The sequence below is a fragment of the Marmota monax genome, unplaced genomic scaffold, assembly GCF_021218885.2.
Source record: "Marmota monax isolate L192 unplaced genomic scaffold, Marmota_monax_Labrador192_F-V1.1 WCK01_AAM20220418_F8-fsc00018, whole genome shotgun sequence".
In the NCBI taxonomy this organism is placed as follows: Eukaryota; Metazoa; Chordata; class Mammalia; order Rodentia; family Sciuridae; genus Marmota; species Marmota monax.
The window spans coordinates 11,693,611-11,713,337 of record NW_026692201.1 but is presented as its reverse complement, the minus strand read 5'-3'; the positions used below and the strand labels follow the sequence as shown (position 1 = coordinate 11,713,337).

The 19,727-nt window shown below is 35.0% G+C and overlaps 1 protein-coding gene across 2 annotated transcripts in view; it reads left to right on the top strand.

The window, feature by feature from the left end:
* Edil3 (EGF like repeats and discoidin domains 3) overlaps window positions 1–19,727 on the top strand; it is a 398,880-nt gene that overhangs the window by 170,835 nt on the left and 208,318 nt on the right. For both annotated transcript variants that reach the window (XM_046428201.2, XM_046428193.2), the window contains one exon: window positions 17,577–17,705. In XM_046428201.2, the coding sequence (XP_046284157.1) occupies window positions 17,577–17,705 (129 nt within the window). The remainder of the gene's footprint in view (window positions 1–17,576; window positions 17,706–19,727) is intronic.

Genomic DNA, 19,727 nt, shown 5'->3' with positions numbered 1-19,727 from the left:
TACATGGCATAACTAATAGCTATGTCAGGATAAAAATCCCAAATCACCTTTTATTCTCTCTCTTCTTCAACCCTTACCTTCTATATTCATTTGGTTCTTGTTTCCAATACTGTCAAGTTCACTCTCCTTTGTGTACTCCTGACTGACATAGTATTAAACCTCTGTGCCTACACAAACTTTGCTTAACTTTTATAGTTTAAAAAATATAACAGAAGAGATTCCTCAGACTCCCATTTCCCCTCTGATGCTTAATCAATCAGGATGAACTTGGTTGTGCCCTATGAGAGAGCTATAATCAGATACCAGAGGCTTAAAACACAAAAGTTTTGGCACGAGTCAGTAGAGGATTTCTGTTCACTGTGGACACCCAGGGACAGATTAACAAAGATACAACTCAACTTCCCACAGTTACCAAAGCAGTGGGGAAAATACATGATTAATCATTTGTTAGCTCTTAAAACTTCTGTTGGAAGTGGCACACATTATTTCTTCTCACAGTGGAGATTGGCCAAAGAATTTCACATATATACTTCTGAGTGGAAAAGGGATAAAATGCTATGCTTCCTTGTGTCCATGAGAGCTGGAACATTTGTGAAATAGACTATCAATTACAAGGACTTTCAGAATGATTTCCATGACAATGTTGACCTTCTCCTTTATCAAACTCTTTATAATGCAATTCTGCATCTTAATCCTGTTTTCAAAACCTGTTTACTTTTTCTAATGCCTGTCATTGGGTGATACTGCAATGATATACCCTCGATTTTGGTATGATTTTACTTAATCACACCATATACTGTGCTTTTTTTTTTTTGTATTACATAGAATTCTATGCAATTTTATCATATATTATTTTTTTAAATGTAACTGTCACCATACTATTCCATTTCAGAGTTATATTGTAGATTATCTAGTCATTCCTTAATTTGTGAGCATTGGAATTGGTTTATGTTAAGTCTAACTCAATGGAGTTGAGCTAATTCAAAAACTTGGATTGTCAGATTAGCCTTATATAAATCAGAGATTTTTATCCAATATCAGAATTTGCTAATAATATAAAAAAGTATAGGCAAAGGAGGTTGAGTTCTAGAATAATGATAACATCTTCTCAGAGCCTTTATATCTGTACTTTGGACACAGGCTTTCTAATCCAGAAAAATATATTAATTCACTAAGTATAAGATATAGGTTATCAGGTATATAGGGAGTGTTGGCACTGTCAGAACTCTCTGTATTTACTCTGATTTAGCACTAATTCAATTATATTTAGGTTACATATTTGTCTGTACTACTATTTATTGGAATATAAGATTCTTGACGCCATTGGCTATATTCTGATGTGGGTCATTAATCAGAGAGCCTCAAGCACAGGTGCTTAACAAGTTTCTAATGACCAATTGATGCTATAAGATCAAATTGTCCATAAGAATAAAGTAGACCTGTTGCTCATAAGAAACAAGACTATTCTTGGTCTTAAGTTCAGAGATACCTCTCCTTGTTACCTAGTTAGTATAATTCAATTGAAGTAAATAAATTAAAGCAGGGTATTTTTTTCTGATTTTTTTGGTTTCATGGGAAAACACTAAAACAGAATCCTAAAAAGCATTTCTGTATTTGTCAAAATGATATAATGTACATGGCTAGATGATTCTGGCATAACACAGGGCTAAAGTCACCATTTGAGCAATACTGAGCAAGTTTAAGGTTCTATTTCCTGTAGAGACATATTCAGTCAAGGATGGGATGAGGGCTTGGGGTTGTGGCCCAGTGGTAGAGTGCTTGCTTAGCATGTGTAAGGCACTGGGTTAGATTCTCAGCACCACCTATAAATAAATGAATTAAATAAAGGTCCATCAATATCTAAAGAAAAAAAACACTTTAAGAAAAATAAAAGGATGAGATAAATACATCATTTCCAGGCACTTTGAAAATATCAGTGAACAAAACAAAACCCATGTCTTCATGGAACTTACATTCTATTGAGAGGAGTCAGAAAATAAACACCACCCCAAAAGCATGTAAGTAAATTTATTTGATGTTAAAAGCTTATAAATACTACTAATAAAACAAGGTTCAGTAAGGGAGAAACAGAAATAGTGGGTTGGGGGGTAGGGTTAGTCATTTTAAGTAGTCTGCTTCATGATAACCATTGTTGAGAAGATGTTTTTGAACAAAGGCTCGGTAGAGATGAAGGAATTAGACGACAGCTCCTTAGAGGGAGCAGCCAGTGTAGTTTTTGGAATACAAAGTCTTTCTTGCATGTTCTGCACAGCAACAAGGGTCATGTACCCAAACTATTTCTATCTGCAATGCAATATTAATGAATTATTTATTGTTGGCATTCATGTGTTTTCTGACTTTTTGGCCTGCAGTATTTGGAAGGCAAAGTTCAAAGCATTTCTAATGAGTTGGGTGCAAGATGAACACATATATTCCCTTATTCTCTGAAAGGCAGCATAGGCAGAGGTAGTAATGGCATCCACTTAATGAAAATTGAGAGACCTGTATTGAAGATTTAGCTCAGTGGTAGAGTATTTGCCTAGCATGCATGAGGCTGTGGGATCAATCCCCAGTATCATACCCTGCCCCCCCACCAAAAAAAAAAAAAAGAAAAGAAAATGAATGGCCTTGCAAACACAGGTGTCTACATCAAAGATTGCACATTTTAGTTCAGGTGAACTGAGGTAGCTCCTATGGGGAGAGCTAAATTTAACCTTGAGATTTTTCTGGCTTCCTTCAAGCACATAGATCAAAGAGAATGTGAGCCCTCAAGTTTTATGATATACAGATAGTTAAAATTATTTCATCCTGAAAACTATGAAAGAAGTATAATAACACATGGGTGAGCCTCAGAGCACATACATAGATATTTAATCCTGAAAAGTATATTATCTTTCAAATTCCTATTTAAAGATATTTTTGCTGCTTACCAATCTTCTGTTAGAATTCAACATATCAGTAAAAGCTACCATCATGTCTTACACAACTATGTGAGGGCATAGTTTAGTTGAATCTATGGAAATTACTTGTCTATGTATTTATGCTGATTATTTTAGCACTAAATAATCACAAATCTCCTTATTTTGTTGTGACCTACCACAATTAGACTTATCAATAACTTTTAAAAAACCTCTTTGCAGGAAAAAAAAATCACACTAAAATCTTCAGTATTGACCAAGTGAAAAACACAAATGCTGCCACTTGCAGTAAATTATTGGATACTCTAAAAAACTTATACCTTTTTTTTTTTATCCTGGTCATAAAGAGTGATAGTCCAGACCTACTCTTTTTAAATAGATTATTGGTAATAACATGTCTAATTAAGTACTTGATATATTTGTTTATTGACTAAAGGTTTCTCTTTTGTGTAATATTTATTTATACTATAAAAAATATAACCAAAGATAAATTTATTGGAAATAAGAAAATACAATGGGCAGAAATAATGCAAGGTATTTTTCCCTGAATTCAAGTTTCTTATTGATCCAGAGATGGTGACATCTTGATAATTTCAATAAGTATATTTTACTTAGAATGTTAAAACCTTATAAATATTAAATTTCAGTCAAACCTGGATTATTGCCACTTCTTTTAATGGTTCTATGAGCATATTCTATGTAGTATTAAATACAGTGTCAGAGTCTAAAGATAGTGATATTAAAGTATCCTATTTAATTGCTTTATCATTTTGATCAAACTGAGGAGAGCTTAAATGTCTAATAACTTTCATGAAAGAAGCCTTGCCATTTTATGAACTATAGTCAATCTTTAACAATATCCACCACAAAAATTGTCAGCAGGAATGATTTCTTTTATGGGGAATACAGTAATTACTATAGCTTCATCTAAAATTTGCCCATCTATATTCATGTGATTAATGTAACATAGAATTTACAAATTTAAATGCATAATACTAGAAAAGTAGAAATAAAATTTTTATAGTAATACAAATCTGGCTGTATACATTTAATACTTTTGTGGGTTTAGAAAGTAAATTGTGTTTAATAGTTGAACATTTTTAATTTGGTTTGCAATGATAATAAATTGTTATATGCATTTTAAGTGAATTTCAAGACTTTTCAAATATTTAATTCTTACATTTTCATGCCTACTGGGAAGCGTACAGACAAGTACTCTGCATAAAGTGTGCTGTTATCATTCCTAATTTTTTTTTTTCTGATGCTTTGTCTAACCCTGTAGGCAAAGCTTTCTAGATGTTTTCTTATCCTCAGGATAGATCAGTGTAGTCAGCTCCATAGTCAGAATGATCTCACAGGAACCAGTCTTAGATATACCATCAAACAAAAGGCATCCAGCTTAGTAAAGGAGAGTCCACAATGAGCAGCTGCAGCACCAGAGAGAGAGATTTCAGCAAAACAAAAATTGCCAGAAAACACTTTCAGCAAATCTGAAAACATGAATCATCACTTCACATGTTCTCTCTTTTTCCCTGTGGTCAGATATTTCTCTTTTTGTTCCCATGTTTTTGCTTTTCCTTCTATAGGCCAAATAACACTTCGTTTGGAAACAGAAAGCATTGGCCAGTTCTCCAACTTGGTGTTTCTTTGTTTATGGGAATGTGATTCTTTATAAGCAAAGGGATCAACCAGAATGCCCTGTGGTATGAAATAATGTCACATAAAGAGAAGATTTCCTTAATAGGCATTGCCAGTGTACTTGGTCTATGAGTCGCATATTTTTTGTGTGCTGTGAGGTTTACAAAACAAAGTGGCTTACAAAGAAGCATAAAACAGAAATCCCACAGCTACAGATGCTGAGCATCTATTCTCAATGATGAGATATGAGTATTTTGAACAGTTGAACTGCCACAATGATACATTGTTCCTACTAATTGTTTTCACTTTTCTGGCCACTGCTTTTACTGTATGGTCTATCTGGCCATCACATGACAGCATTTCTTGAGGCATAGTCTTGGATTCTCTGTTCTTTTCTCTCTCTCTCTCTCTCTCTCTCTCTCTCTGTGTGTGTGTGTGTGTGTGTGTGTGTGTGTATGTGTGTGTGTTGGTACAAGACTTTGAACCCAGGGGCATTTAACTATTGAGCCACATCCCCAGCCCTTTTTAAAAATTGATTGACTGATTGACACAGGGTCTTGCTGAGTTGCTTAGGACCTCACAAAGTTGCTGAGGCTGGCTTTGATCTTGTGATCCTATAGCCTCAGATTCCCAAATCTCGGAGATTATAGGCATGTGCCGCCACACCCAGATATTTTCCCTCTGCTGTCTTTTAGCTTTCATCAGATAGCAATATCCCTGCCTATAAACTGCCACCTATTCCCAGGAATATCACTATTTTTGTTTCCAGTCCATGCTATCCTCTGCTACTTGATACTACCTTTTGAATAACATGTCAGCAAAGATTACTCATGATCATCCCTCCCGACCTAGAAACTCTTCCTGTATGGCAGTGTCAGCAAACATCACCAATAGGTGATTTTATCACTGGGATGTGAAATCGAGACACAGAGTAGTCATTTTTGAACATTTTCTCTGAAATCTGCTCCATTTTGGTCTGTATCTACCAGACTGCTACTTTAATCTAAGTCCCTGTCACAATTTACCTGGTCTAGCAAGGTGATCTTAACTGGTCTGCTTTTATCTATGCTGATCCTTTTCAAGCGTACTCTATAGAACAAACAGATTTTCTGTAAAGTTTTGAAATCCAGGTCTGTTGTTTTATTGTTGAAAGATGTGAATGTAGTCCACAAAACAGGATTTTTTTACACACATGGATTTTGAAGGCCTTCACAATTTAATCCCTAACTTTCCACTGTTTCTCTGTCTATTTCTGCTATAGTGGCCTCTTGATAGGCTTTTATTTTGGTCCTGTTTCTCTTTCCACAGACCTACAATGGAATATTCATATTCTTCTTTCCCTTACCTGGCCTTACTTGGTGTTAAACTTCTAGTTTATGTTAAGTTTTCAGGAAATTTCCTATTAATAGTTTCTTAGGACACAATATGCCTTTCCTTTATGACTCCTTGAATAATTACTTTTCAGTTTTAAAAGGTATTCATTGGTACATTGTAACTACACCTATTAATGGGATTTGTTACATATTCACACATGAACAAAATGTAATTTGGCCAATTTCCTTCCTTCTTTTTTTAAAAAATGTGATTGGTTAGTTTCAGTCCTCCCATATGACTAAAGTTACCTGCAACATGCAACTGTTCTGCTTTGAACCTTGGTACCAAGCTACTTCTAGAACTCAATAGGAGCAAGCTCCAAATATGAACTAAATGATTGTATTGGTGAATAAATGAGTGAATGAGTGGAAGGAGTATATAACAGAAAGTAATAGAAATGCATTGAAGAAAATAAGAATAAATGATAGGGAAGAATTGATGGAGGATATGAAACTTGTAGTAGTCAAAGTGAGGTTGTAAAGAAAGGTATTCTGAACTGGAGAACTACTTGAATAGAATTCTGGGAGAAGATGTTTCCTTTATGTCGTAGAAGTTCAAGACAACATAACGAGGTGAAGCATTTGGTTAATTTTTGCAAACAGTGGCAGTAACATCTCAGATTCATCCCAATGTATAGACTTTGCAATACCAGGCAGTATGAGCCAACAGAAATTTTGGATTAACATTGTTTAAGATCATTTAGGAAAACGATCCCAAATATATAGTTCATTGAATGTATCATTAAGTATCCATTCAGGGGATTTAAAAAGCTTATGGTTTTGCAGTTCAATTATATATGAGAAAAAAGCTGCTGTCTCAGAATGAGATCCTTCAAATGATCTTTTTAAAAAACACCAGCACAGGAAGTATTCTGGCCAATAAGTGACTACTTGCTGTTATTCTTGGGAATGATTTTGAAACGTTTGATGTCAATGACTATAAATGCCTTTAATTCAGTCAGGATGATAAAGTCCCTCCCATATTTTCTTGGTTTTAAAATTCTTCCTTTAGTTTGTCTGTACACATTGCCACATGCATAGTGGATCATTAGGAACTTTGATGATATTTACACAGCTTCCTCATACCACATTTACCCTGTTCTATTTGACATGGATTCAACATGGTCGAAAGTAAAAATGTAGATGAAGTTAATTGTTGCTGTTATGCATCTATTTCACTGCTTTTTTTTTTTCCTCTAAGCTTTAGTGACCTTTTCTGTGTTTGGGCAAACATTCCCTAAGCTTTCATCCAGTGATTAAGAAATAGTCACTGTGTACCCTGTTTGACATGGTCATTACTTAATGCTCACTTAACAAAATTCTACAAGACCAAATTATCACAGTGGGTGAAGGAACAGATGGCCAGCTGGCCAGAATCCATGCCTGCTTTGTTTTATGCCTTCTGAAGTCTGCCACAAATAAGCCACACGCAAAGACTGAGGAGGGAATGCAAACAGCAATTTGCCTGTCCAGGTGGTCCTGGAGGACTGATTCCAAAAGTAGAAATGGAAACCCCCCTCACCTCCTTTCACTGTCTCCAAGATCAAAATCACCTCGCCAATTTTAAGAGAAAGAGCTCTAGTTTTGTTGCAATAGTGTGCCCCTTTATTTATAATTAGAAGACTAGTCACAATCTATTATAGATTGCTACAGCATTTGGCAAAGAAAGTTTGGCTAGGCTATAGGCTTAAAATTGGGTTCTCACAATTTACTAATGCAAATTAAAAGGGGTACAGTTAAAAAATGTATCCAATCTCTAAACTTTGTTTTTTGTTATAGATTATGGTTAGTATTTTAGGTTATATGTTGACATTTCCAAAACTATATGTCAGTGAGTACAAATGTATGAAGTAATAACCAAATATCTAGGATTTTACAGTCTCTGGGGGTACAAAAATATAAGAAGTCAGGATGCATGTGCACAAATAGTTTATAATCCAGTCAGAGACAAAAAGAGACCCATAGAATAATGAAAGAAAAAAGCAGTGTACAGTGAGATGCTAATCATGCTGCATAGACAGCAAGTTGAGGAGGAACCTGAAAAAGGTGAAGAGCTGTCAGAAAAAGATTGATGAAGAACATGGAAATTTTGCAGTTGCTTAGAGACACCATGTGATAGAGTGAGATTGCCTGATGTTGCTGAAACTTATTTTCTTATAAAATGTATATCGAAAGCAGTGGTGTCTATTCTGTCTTTATCTATGTCCTATTACATTTACATGAACCAAACTATGATAGCTAAAGGCAAATTTGGATGATATCTCACCATTTTCCACCCCTTCACTGGTGTGTATTCTCAAGACTGAATTATATTTTGCAGGGAATGGCTTGTGAATTCTGAATTATATGCATTTTAAACTAGTTATTTGCACATGGAAAATATCTTTGTTTGGTTCCCTGATTAAAGATGAGTTTTTAAAAGAATTTTCTTAGATTGCTTCAAAATTATGGAGTATCTTTTAAATTTTTCTTTTAATTTTTTTTCTTTTTTTATATCAATCAGCTTGTATTTCATTTATGTTTTCTGAATTTTTCATAGGAATTTTCACATGGAAAATGTTTTCACATGATTATTATAGTAGCCATCAAAATAATATAAAAAATGTTTATTTTAGTTGTTTAGCATAAATACCAAGGAGTGGAATAGATGGATCATATATTCATTTTATTCCTAGTCTTTTGAAGAATCTTCATATTGCTTTCCAGAGTGATTATTCTAATTTGCAGTACCACCAACAAAGTGTGAGTGTGATTTTTTTGCTCACATCCTCGCCAACATTTATTATTATTTGTATTCTTGATTATTGCCACTCTAAATAAAGTAAGATGAAATCTCAGTGTAGTTTTGATTTTCAAATCCCCTGATTTCTAGGTATGTTGAACATTCTTCATATATTTGTTGGCCATTTGTATTTCTTCTTTTGAGAGTGTTTGCTTAGTTATTCTACCCATTTATTGATTGGGTTATTTAATTTTTGTTGTTAAGATTTTAGTTCTTTATATATTTTAGATATTCATTCCCTTTCATAAGAGTAGCTGACAAAGATCCCCCCATCTGTAGGCTCTCTCTCCATGCTCTTGTTTCCCCTTATTGTATAGAAACTTTACAGGCACACCAATGTTTATAGCAGCACAATTCACAATACCTAAGTTGTGGAACGAGCCCAGGTACCCATGAACAGATGAATGGATAAAGAGAATGTGGTTTATATATACAATGAAATTTTATTCAGCCATAAAGAATGAAATTGTGGCATTTGTTGGTAAATGAATGGAACTGGAAAACACTAAACCAAGTGAAATAAGCCAGACTCAGAAAGTCAAGGGTCATGTGTTTTCTCTCATATGTGACTGCTAGAGCAAAATAAGAGGGGAAAGGGGATAGGAGGACACCATGAAAGTGAAATAGTGATCAGAAGAAGGAGATGTAGAGGGAGGAGAGATGGAAAAAGGGAGGAATGGTGGAATGAAATTGACCAAATCATTCTATGTACATATATAAATATACTACAGTGAATTCTGCCTTTATATCTATGAAACACCAATTAAATAAAACTATAAGTAAGTAGAAGAAAGACCAGTGGAATAGAGGAAGGGAAGTGGGGAGGAAGGAGGGAAAGAGAAATCCCTGGGGACTGAGGAGAAGACAAATATATTCCATGCCTGTATGAGTATGTCAAAATAAACCCAATTTTATATATAACAAATGCACTAATTAAAGCATTTAAAATATTGGTTATTGTGATAGTCTATGCATTGAAAAAAATGTCTGTTTTGGACTTTGAGAATGTTTATCTCATTGACCCAACACCTTGAATTGTATCTGCACCTTATATTTACTAAATTTAATAGTGATAGAGCTTATTTTCATAACATTCATCAATTTATAATAAAACATTTCTATATACTATCTTTTCTATTCCTAAGCACATTATATCAGATCTAGATTTCTTAGTCTTTGAAAGGGATGACATTGGTTTTGTCTTGTAATCACTGTATTTGCCCTGCAATGATAATATCAAACAGTCAATCAACAAATATTAATGGTAAACCATAATATGCCCCAAGTGATGTAATGTTATAGAGGATAAAAGAAAACACACACACACACACACACACACACACACGTATATAACGTGACTATATATTAGTATTGGGGAAATTAAGCTTTCTGAGCTGAGAATTTCCATGATGCCCTTAGTATTATAGAAAGCTTGTTTGGGAAGCAGTGTGAAAGATGAATGGACAGGAAAGAGAATGGGGGGTGAGTCATACTAAGATACAGTCATCACTGTGTAAAGCAATAGCTTCTTTTGCTCTAATATGTTAACTCATTTTTTTAAAGTATTACCAATATTCATCCACCGTGGGGGAAGGTATTGACAACTGTGCCACCATTATTAATTGTGTTTGTAGAATTAACACACACCATGACTCTTTCAAAAAGTTGATGACTTACTATCAGCAAACCTAGCTCAGATGAAAGTTTCAAATGAATAAAGAGCAACTCCAAGGAATCTTTATTCCTTCTTTGGTACTTCCTTCTGTCCACCTACATAAGTATTTCTGGATTCTTCCTAATAACAGCTTCTAACATAGACTTCTCTCTTCATTTCCACCACCAACCAAACTTATCTGCCACTGCTATGTGACAACCAAGAGCAATTAATTTTAGCTAAGATGTTAACATTGATAAATATGAGCATATTATCATCCAATTCTGGTAATAAAATAAAACTCTGGTTTCCTTAATTGACTTATTTTCTGTAAGGAAAGCAACTTCAGTGTTGGCAGGTTGGATTTCTTCTGAGGTCTCTCTCCTTGGCTTGCAGATGGCCACCTTCTGTCTGTGTCCTCACATGGCTCTTTTCTGTGTGACAGAATCACTGGGTTTCTTTGTGTGCCTAAATTTCTTGCTCCCACAAGGTTGCCAGTTGGATCTGCTTATATTTTTGAAAGTGATATAACCAAACCTTGTTGTCTAATCAGATAGTCTGTAATTTATAAGTACTAATCAGAAATAAAGATTATACCCACCAGTCTGTATACTTCTTCTGCACATTTATAATGCAAGAAGATGCAAACTTCTTTAAAGAGACTATCAAAGTAGAAAGGAGGTAAGATCACTCTTGACTGCCTTCTTTTTGTTTTTATTTGCTCTGATTGAGTAATATTAATTTGTTTTCAAAATTTGCTCTGCTGTTAAATTGTTTACAAAGCTATGGGTAAGATATTTATATTAGTGCTGATATGCTACAGAAAGGATATTGAATACCTTCAGTACACTAAAGTTTTGACTGCTAAAGTTAAAAACATAACCTATTAAAAACATTTATTAATATGAGGGCATTGAGAGATTTTAGAATTAATTTCCAGACACCACTATACAAACAGGGAACTTTGTTTATATCATCTGTACCACATTCACAAGTGAAGGAAAGCTTCTAAATTCACCTTAAAAATGAATCATATAAACTGGAAAGCTACACATATTATGATATTGCAAGTTTAGTCTTTGCCGACAATTTTAATTCCACTCAAAGTATTTGTGGTATATTACTAGTACATTAGGTACCTAATTAATAAATAGTACTTAACCTAAAATTAGTGGGAAAATCCTTCTATGTCTGTCAGGTTCAGTTTATTTCTTATCCTCATGGTAGTAGCATCATTTTATACTATAGCTGATTATTATCATTTGTCAGAGTGGGACTTTAAAATAATACTTTCAATATCAAAATAGAGTTGAATATTATGTTGTGGGGAAAACACAAAGAATAATAGACATTTTCTAGGCCTCTATTTTTCTTATGATTAAATCCCCTTATCACTTGGAGAAAAAAGAAACTGTTGATATGCATTTTAATCATACACCAAACCCAAAACACTTTTGGCTATCAAACAAATTTTTTGAGTTGATTTCTGGCACTTCATTTATTGTTTTCTTTATGTAATAACTTATTTTCTCATTATTTCATTTTGCTCATCTTTCAAGTGAATGTCTTTATTTAATAAGAATTGTTAAATTGGGAGAGTAAAACACTGTTAATGAGATTGTGAAAATTCATGTTGTTCTTGATTGTATATTTGCCTAAGAATTAAGATACATGCAATCATTATGTAAAAGTACACATTCAAACAGTCTGTTATTTACAATTCTGTGTAACATTCTTGAAGATGAAACCATATTAGAGACAAAAACATTGGAACCTAATTAAATTTTGAAGGACTTAAAGATTGAAAGATGTAGAAAAGTTACAGGAAGTATTCATAGTAATTATTGAGTGAAAAGCCTAAACCTTCTATAAACCTAAAATTAAAATAGGGTTTAAGCAATAGATATAGTTGTTATTACTCATTATTGTCATATACTTGTTTATTCAAAAATGTACCAAACATCAGCTGTGTGCTGACCATGACTCTTTCGAAGTGATATTTATGATATACAGGGAAAAAGTGACAAGGAACCATTTACTTCAGCTCTGTCATGACCACTACAAAAGAAAGACAAGGCATTTAACATTTTATCTGTTTCACATATATTTATTAAGTAACAATATTGGGGAAATTTTTGTGTTTGACAGTTGATTTTGAACATAGTTGAAATGAAACAGTATTGTTAGCATAGTAGAGCCTGTATATGTAATACCTCATGACACAATTGTTGAAAATACTCTGAGATGTTCTCATGTGGGGAGGCTTTGCAGTGCTATACTATTTATAGGAATGTGCTTGGTGAATTCATGCTAATTCTGTTTACATTTGTCATAGCTAACATATTAGTATATAGATTGTCAACCTGGCTTGATGGAAAGGATGTGGACTTTGCAGCTAGGAAGAATGTGTTAAAATTGTTGCTTTTATAGTTAGAGACATTATTTACTTTAACCTCTCCAAGCCTGATTTTTTTTATCTCTAAAACAAGAATATATTCTTAAAAAGTAATATAAAGAAAAATGTATACTTCCTGTTGCTAGCTTGTAAAGACTCTAGAAAGATTAAATCTTTATACTATTGGCTTTATTTCATCCTACTTTAAATGAAAATCACTGAATTCCTTGGGATGGGAAAAATAATAGCAGCAGTCTCTATTGTAGTCTTTTCTAAAACCCAGATGTCAGCTGAGGTCTGATGTCCTTTGGGATGTGAATGAAATGAGTTCCAACTCACTAGCTCACATCTCTTAGGAATGCGAGAGGCTACACCAGGATTCCTGGGCAAGCTTCGCCTATGCCCTCAGGAAGCGTTCAGAGTGCCTGGGACTTAATATACCCCAGTCAACTCTACCTTCAGATTCCTGTCTCCACTGGAACCCCTGGGGCTTTGTGTGCAGCAGCACTTCTCTACTTCTGGCAGGATGAGCTGAATGGAGAGTATTTCTCCCCTCTTGGCAGGACCAGATGGATGGAGAGCACAGCTAGGTACAACTCACAGGCATGGGTGGTTAGCCAATGTCTGTGTAGAGCTGGATTCTCCTGCAAAGACTTTTCACATAGCATCAGTGAAAACAACTTAAACTGGAATTTAAGACATTACATTTGTTACCAGCCACTTTTTCCAAAATATTACAGCATCCCAGTCTATTGCTTGACCCACCTCTTTCCTTGAAGACTTACTTTACTTTCAGCTTTCCTTTGAAGTTCTCCTCTCCTGGGTCTTCCCAATCCCTTCCTCATTTCTTCCCTTTGTTACACAGGTTCATGTAGCTCATCTCCCTGTGTTTGCTGTATCACGAGTCTATTTTGCTAAGATGTAGGTATGCATAAGGTAGCCATCTCTTCCAGGCTCGGATTCACCCTTTGTTCCTTAGAGTGACTTCCACTGACCACTTTCCTGAAAATCTATATTCTAACTCACCCAAGATCTGGTAGAAGTACCTTTATTCAGTATTTTTTAGTCATCACTAATAGAACTCTGAAAGTTTAAGGGAGCATGGAAAAATATTTTCTCTCTGATGTAAATCACTGCACTCTCTTGAGAGGACAGGAATAGCTTCATTAATTTTGGTTTTAATAACTATTTTTTCCTCCTAGATATAATTTGTTAAACTCAATTTTCTTCATCTTAAGTGTTTTCTAGATATATTCCTATTAGGTTTTGCTTTCTCAACTGTAAAATTGAGAGATTGCATAAGGTAACTTTAAAAGTTCCTTGTTTGTTTAAAAGTATTTATTTATTTAAATCTATTTCTATCTTTCTCTAACAATTATTATCTGTATGGTTGTCAGTTAAAAATATCTAAGTCTTTTTTATCTGATATTGAAATGAATCAATGAGTAAAACCTCTAACACCCCATTTATTTCATCATCCCTTTCTGAAATCAGATATTCTTTGTTCACTCCTAAATGTGTACAGGAGATGTGGATTTGAGAAATATCTAATCTTTCTGATCTTCAGTTGTTTTTTTAACCACGAAAGAAAATGATAGTGACTACCTTGACAAATTGCTTTGAGAAATATTTGAGAACATTTATATAGAAAAAAATTGGAAATTGTAAGACACTACCATATAGTAATTAATTAGTGAGGACAAAAGTGAAAACTGAGAAATAATAGATCTGGGTTTTCAGCACAATTTACACATTTTAGCAAAGGAAGCAAATGATTCAAATTCCTCTCAAGCTAATCATTGGTCTTGCACTTTCTTCTCTGTCTCCAATATTGGCAATGCATCACTTTAAGGGCAGAGGTTAGATAATTTATTTGTGATATGTACTGAATGGCACAAAACTGCCTACTTAAATAAATATACTGATTTTTCAAAAATAAATTTTATTATGTATAGTTAAGGTTTACAACATGATGTTATAATACATAGAGATAATAAAATGTTTTATCATAATAAAGTATACTAACGTAACTATCATCTCACATAAATTCTTTTTTAGCAAGTAGCTAAAATATACTTGACCAAAATTTCTAATATAACTTATTAATTTTAGTATTTTTGCTAATTCTCTAGACTTGGTCATTCTTTGTAATTAAGATGGGACAGCTGGGGGTGGGGAATGACAGCTCCCTTGATTTCTATTTATTTTTTTATAATCCAGCCATGTTGTTTCCTAGTCTAACTGTACCTTTGTTAGACTCTAGAGCCATTGAACTTCACACAAGTTAAAACTGAAAGGAATGGATCATCAAAGATACTTTCAGATATAAAGCTGCTGGCCGAAGGAATACAATCATGAAGTTTTGCTCCAGTGGCAGGGCAATGTCACTCAACTCCTAAGGACTTGCTACCTGTTGTTGAAGTCCTATTGTATTGCTTAAAATTATAATAATAAATTTCATTTCCTTTCCAAAGTTCCAAAAAGGACTTTGACCCATGTCATGACATGCAACTAAATCAGTCAAGGTCACTCCAGGTGAATGTGAATTGGGCTGGCTACTAAATAACCACACAGAAACAGAAAGTAACTATTTTGGGGTTCAGAGATGGCTCCTCTACCTCAGCTCTCACAAGGAAGGCCAGAGAGGCAGGCAAAAGATAGAGCAAGTATATCCCAAATCCCAGTTTTATTTGGGGAGAGCTGTTCAATAGAACATTTTATTCTAATAGGGCCAAGGGTCAGGTTTTAGAGGGTAGAGTCTTTCTTGGTGATGTCTTCTTGTCAGCAGTTTGACTGTCATCTTGAAAAGTGATACCCATCTCAGATGCTGTGTGGGGATCATAGGCAGAGCGAGTGAAAAGAACACATACATCACATAGTCCAGTCAGAGCAGCAACGTTAGTCCAGTTCCCTCATATACTCAAATGTGCATAGCTCACATACACAGCTCATGGCTGGCTCTCGACAGACCCATATTCAAGTAGCCATTCACTTTTGCACTCCTTGACTAGTTCTCCCTGTTGGGACCTCTTGTGTCCAACCCTGTGCCTTCCTTCCTGTCTCAATTGAAAGCATTATCTCCTTTTCTCAGTGCATCTTCCTTAGGACTCTGGAATCCACTTTTCATTCATAGACACTTAGTTTTATTTTTTTTCATGTTTTATTAGTACATTATAGTTATACATAGTAGCGGAGTTCATTTTGACATATCATACATTCATGATTCCATATAATTTGCTCTGTTTCAGTGTCCAGTACTTCCTTTCCCTCCTTCTCATCCTATTCTCCTTCTTCTGCTCTTCTGGTCTTCTTCTATTTATTTGTTGTTTTGAAATTGATGCTTTATAGATATACATAAAGGTAAAATTCACCAGTATATTTATATATGTACTCTCCTTTGCTAATATGTACACCTTAACTTTATTTTCTCTATTTTCCATATATTTTTATTGATGCATTACAACCATACATAATATTGGGATTGTCTTCATGCATTCATGCATACACATGATATTTTTTCTCACTTTGAAATGTGCTCTAGTCTCCATAGTTAAAAAAAAAAAGAAAAAAAAAGTAGGAAAAAAAAAACAACATTGTTTTTGTTGTTTGGTCTTTCTTTATCTCACAGAGAGAATTTTTCTTTCCTCAACTAGACTCTACCCTTCCTCAAAATCTCGAGTCTGGATTCTGTCATCAAATAATATTCTCCAGAAAGCAGACTATAATACAGAATAAGTAGAAAAAAATTCCCAGGGAGAATGTCTGTAATGGACAAAGGGTAAAGACAGCAAGAGTAGGTAGGTTAAGTACTCAGACGGTGACATTCCCTGACATTTCTGAAGAAAGAAAAAGGAAAGAAAGAGCTTTGCATAGAAAAACCCTTAGACTCCCAGGGTTCAAAGAAAATCTCAGATTCACTAGTGGAGCACTCCAGAGTACAAAACGTGCACTTGAAGGGTCTTAGGTTAGCGGGACTGGCCCAGCTTGACACGCCCCATGGTGCTCAGCCATTGACTAAGGAGTGTGACCTGGAATGAACGCTACTGTAGCAGATCCTACTGTTCAGTACCTGGCTGCTGTCAACTAACCACACTGCTGGCAGTCTGGTTCTCTCCAAGGGAGATCTGAGCACAACCTCGTCACTTGCCACAGGTATTGGTCACTCTGTTGAAGTTACTTTCTGAAAGCTCATAAGTGACGATCAGACTCTTTTCTCCAAAGGTGCAACTTTTGGTTAGCTGCCCCTTTTAGGTTGGCAAGAAACATGCTTTTCCAGAGGCATGTTCTACCTTAAATTCAAAAGTAGCCTATAACATTTTTCTTGGTCTCTGTGGTTACAGTCATATGCTACAACAGAGGACAAAAACTCTTCAGTGTTCATAACTTCAAAAAATTACTATTTGATATTAATTTTTAAATATGCAAAAGCTATTCTACAATTCAGATGCCTTGGAAATTAACTTAGTGCTATATTTTTTGAGTTCTTAATATGTGATAAACACTTTCATTGATATTTTGTATGTACCTGAACTCTTTTCATTGGTAACAGAACCCATTGAGATAAATATTATTAATATTAATATTTAACACAAGAGTAAATTGAGGCAACAGAGAAAATAAATAAATTTCAAGGTGACATGGACTAAAATATGGTAAAACTAGAATTCCAACCCAGGTCTTCAGAGTTTACACAACCAGTACATTTTCTGTATATTAATATCTAAAGTACTTTTTCTATAAAATTGTTAATTGCAAAATGTTGATCTACTTTTAAGCATATGCATCATGCGGCAATATATATTTTTCTGTCTTTCAGGTCCCTGCATTCCTAATCCGTGCCATAATGGAGGAACCTGTGAAATAAGTGAAGCATACAGAGGGGACACTTTCATAGGCTATGTTTGTAAATGTCCCCGAGGATTTAATGGGATTCACTGTCAGCACAGTAAGTTATTTCTAGTCATTTTGCTTTTATTATTATTGATCTAAAGTGTACAAGTCATTACCATTCTTTGTTTGTGGTAGAATCATAGATTCTTTGAGCAGTTTGAGCAGCAAAGAGCCCTTGCACTTGGCTGTGCTGCTTCTCTCCCACTGAATACACCAGGTCCTCAGCTGAGGACTTGACTATGTTGCAGTCCTTCCAGGGATGTGGGGGGTTTGTAATATCCTGGTTTGCCCTTTTCATCATTGTTCAACCATAATTGCAAAATATTCCTGTTCCTGTCAAACTGATATTTGTCTCCCTTTCACATTTGCATTAAAGCTACATTCTTCAAGCTTCCCAGAATTATCCTGGTGATTAAGTTTAGAGATGATACCCAGAAAAGAGCACTGTCCACTCTGCCCTATCTGCAAGATAGGGCTCTCCTTCTTTCTTATTGTCATTTTAGCATGTAAATCTTTGAAAAATCAACAAGCCTGTCATCTGCACTTCTTTCTTTTATCTCTAATCTTATTTATCCTGGAAATTTCATCAAAATAAATTCATCTGTGATGATTTCTTCTTAGAAGCAGAACTGAACAAAAATGTCAAATGAGTGGTGTGGACTCCAAATTACCACAGGATCCCAGCAGGCAAGCTGTCAGGGAAAGTTTTTATAGGGGTGTCACATGCAAGCTGAGTATTGAAGAAGGGACAGGATATTGATTAGAGGGAGGAGAAAAGCATGTGGTAGGAAGAGTAGAGAGGGATTATGTGAGCCATGAATATCAGAGCGACAGTTAAGTGATGGTTTTAAAAATAAGTAAGGCAAATCTGGATATGTCAGCCAGAGCCCAAGCTCCAGCCAACAGCATCAAGCATAGTGCCCCCAAACCTGAAACTTTAGGAGCACCTTGTACTTTTCTGGACATTTCCCATGTCCAAGAGTTTGTAGAATTTCTGAAGATGGGAGCCCAGCATCCCAGGTGCCTAGATATTCACTTAATCCAATGAAAAGAATATTGGCAATCCTTAATCACAATGCCTTGAGATACAGTGTCAGGGCAGTGCCCAGAGGAGACAATCTGGCCACCTCCCTCAATTCAGTTCAGAGTAGCCTGTACACATACACACGAAGACCCACCTGGAACCAGATTTTCACGATGGACTGTTGTCTGGTGTTCAGACATGGGCCTTAAATGTAAGGTCAAATTATTCTGATTTCCTTTTTTTAGAAACTGAGAGTATATACAAGCAGATTCTTACTGTTAGAAGAAATCCTTAGAGTTTGGAAGGATTATATTTGGAAGGCATGTATAGACCCCTAATGTCACATGTATTCCACATTAATTCGTTCTTTTTCCCCAACCTACTGTTGAAGGCAGCATGATGTTGGGGCCTGCCCTTAAGCCAGAGATTGGAAAACTCAAAATCTTAGTTCTGACGAATAATATTTATACAGTGATACAAAATTATTTTCATTATCTCTAGGCCTAAATTTCTTCATTTTGAGAAGTTCCATTTCATTTCAGTTGTTTTTAAGAAGCACTTAGAAGTTCCATCAAACATATCAAGTCAGCCAGGTGTGGTGGCAAATGCCTATAATCCCAACACCTCAGAAGGCTTAGGCAGGAGGATCACGAGTTCAAAGTCACTCTCAGCCACTTAATGATGCCCTAAGCAACTCAGAAAAAAAAAAAAAATCAAGCCATCTTTTGTATGTCCCAGTCTTTTGCCTTATACCCTTGCATCACACTGAAAATTCATTAAATTTCAAAGCTTATTTTGGAGACCAAATAACTGCTCCCCTTACTGCACCTGACCCCTTCCCCAAGACCTTAAATTCATTTTAGGCATTGCAGTGGAAAACCTGAGGCTGAGAGATTCAATTCAGAACTAAAATTTTATTGTCAAATCACCTGCCTGTATTCTGTAGATTGCATCATTATTAGTTGTAAGAGTCAATGGAAGGAAGAAGACTAGATTTGGATTTGGAATCAGAAGTCTGTATTTGAGACCTGACATTTAAAGTTATTGGATAAG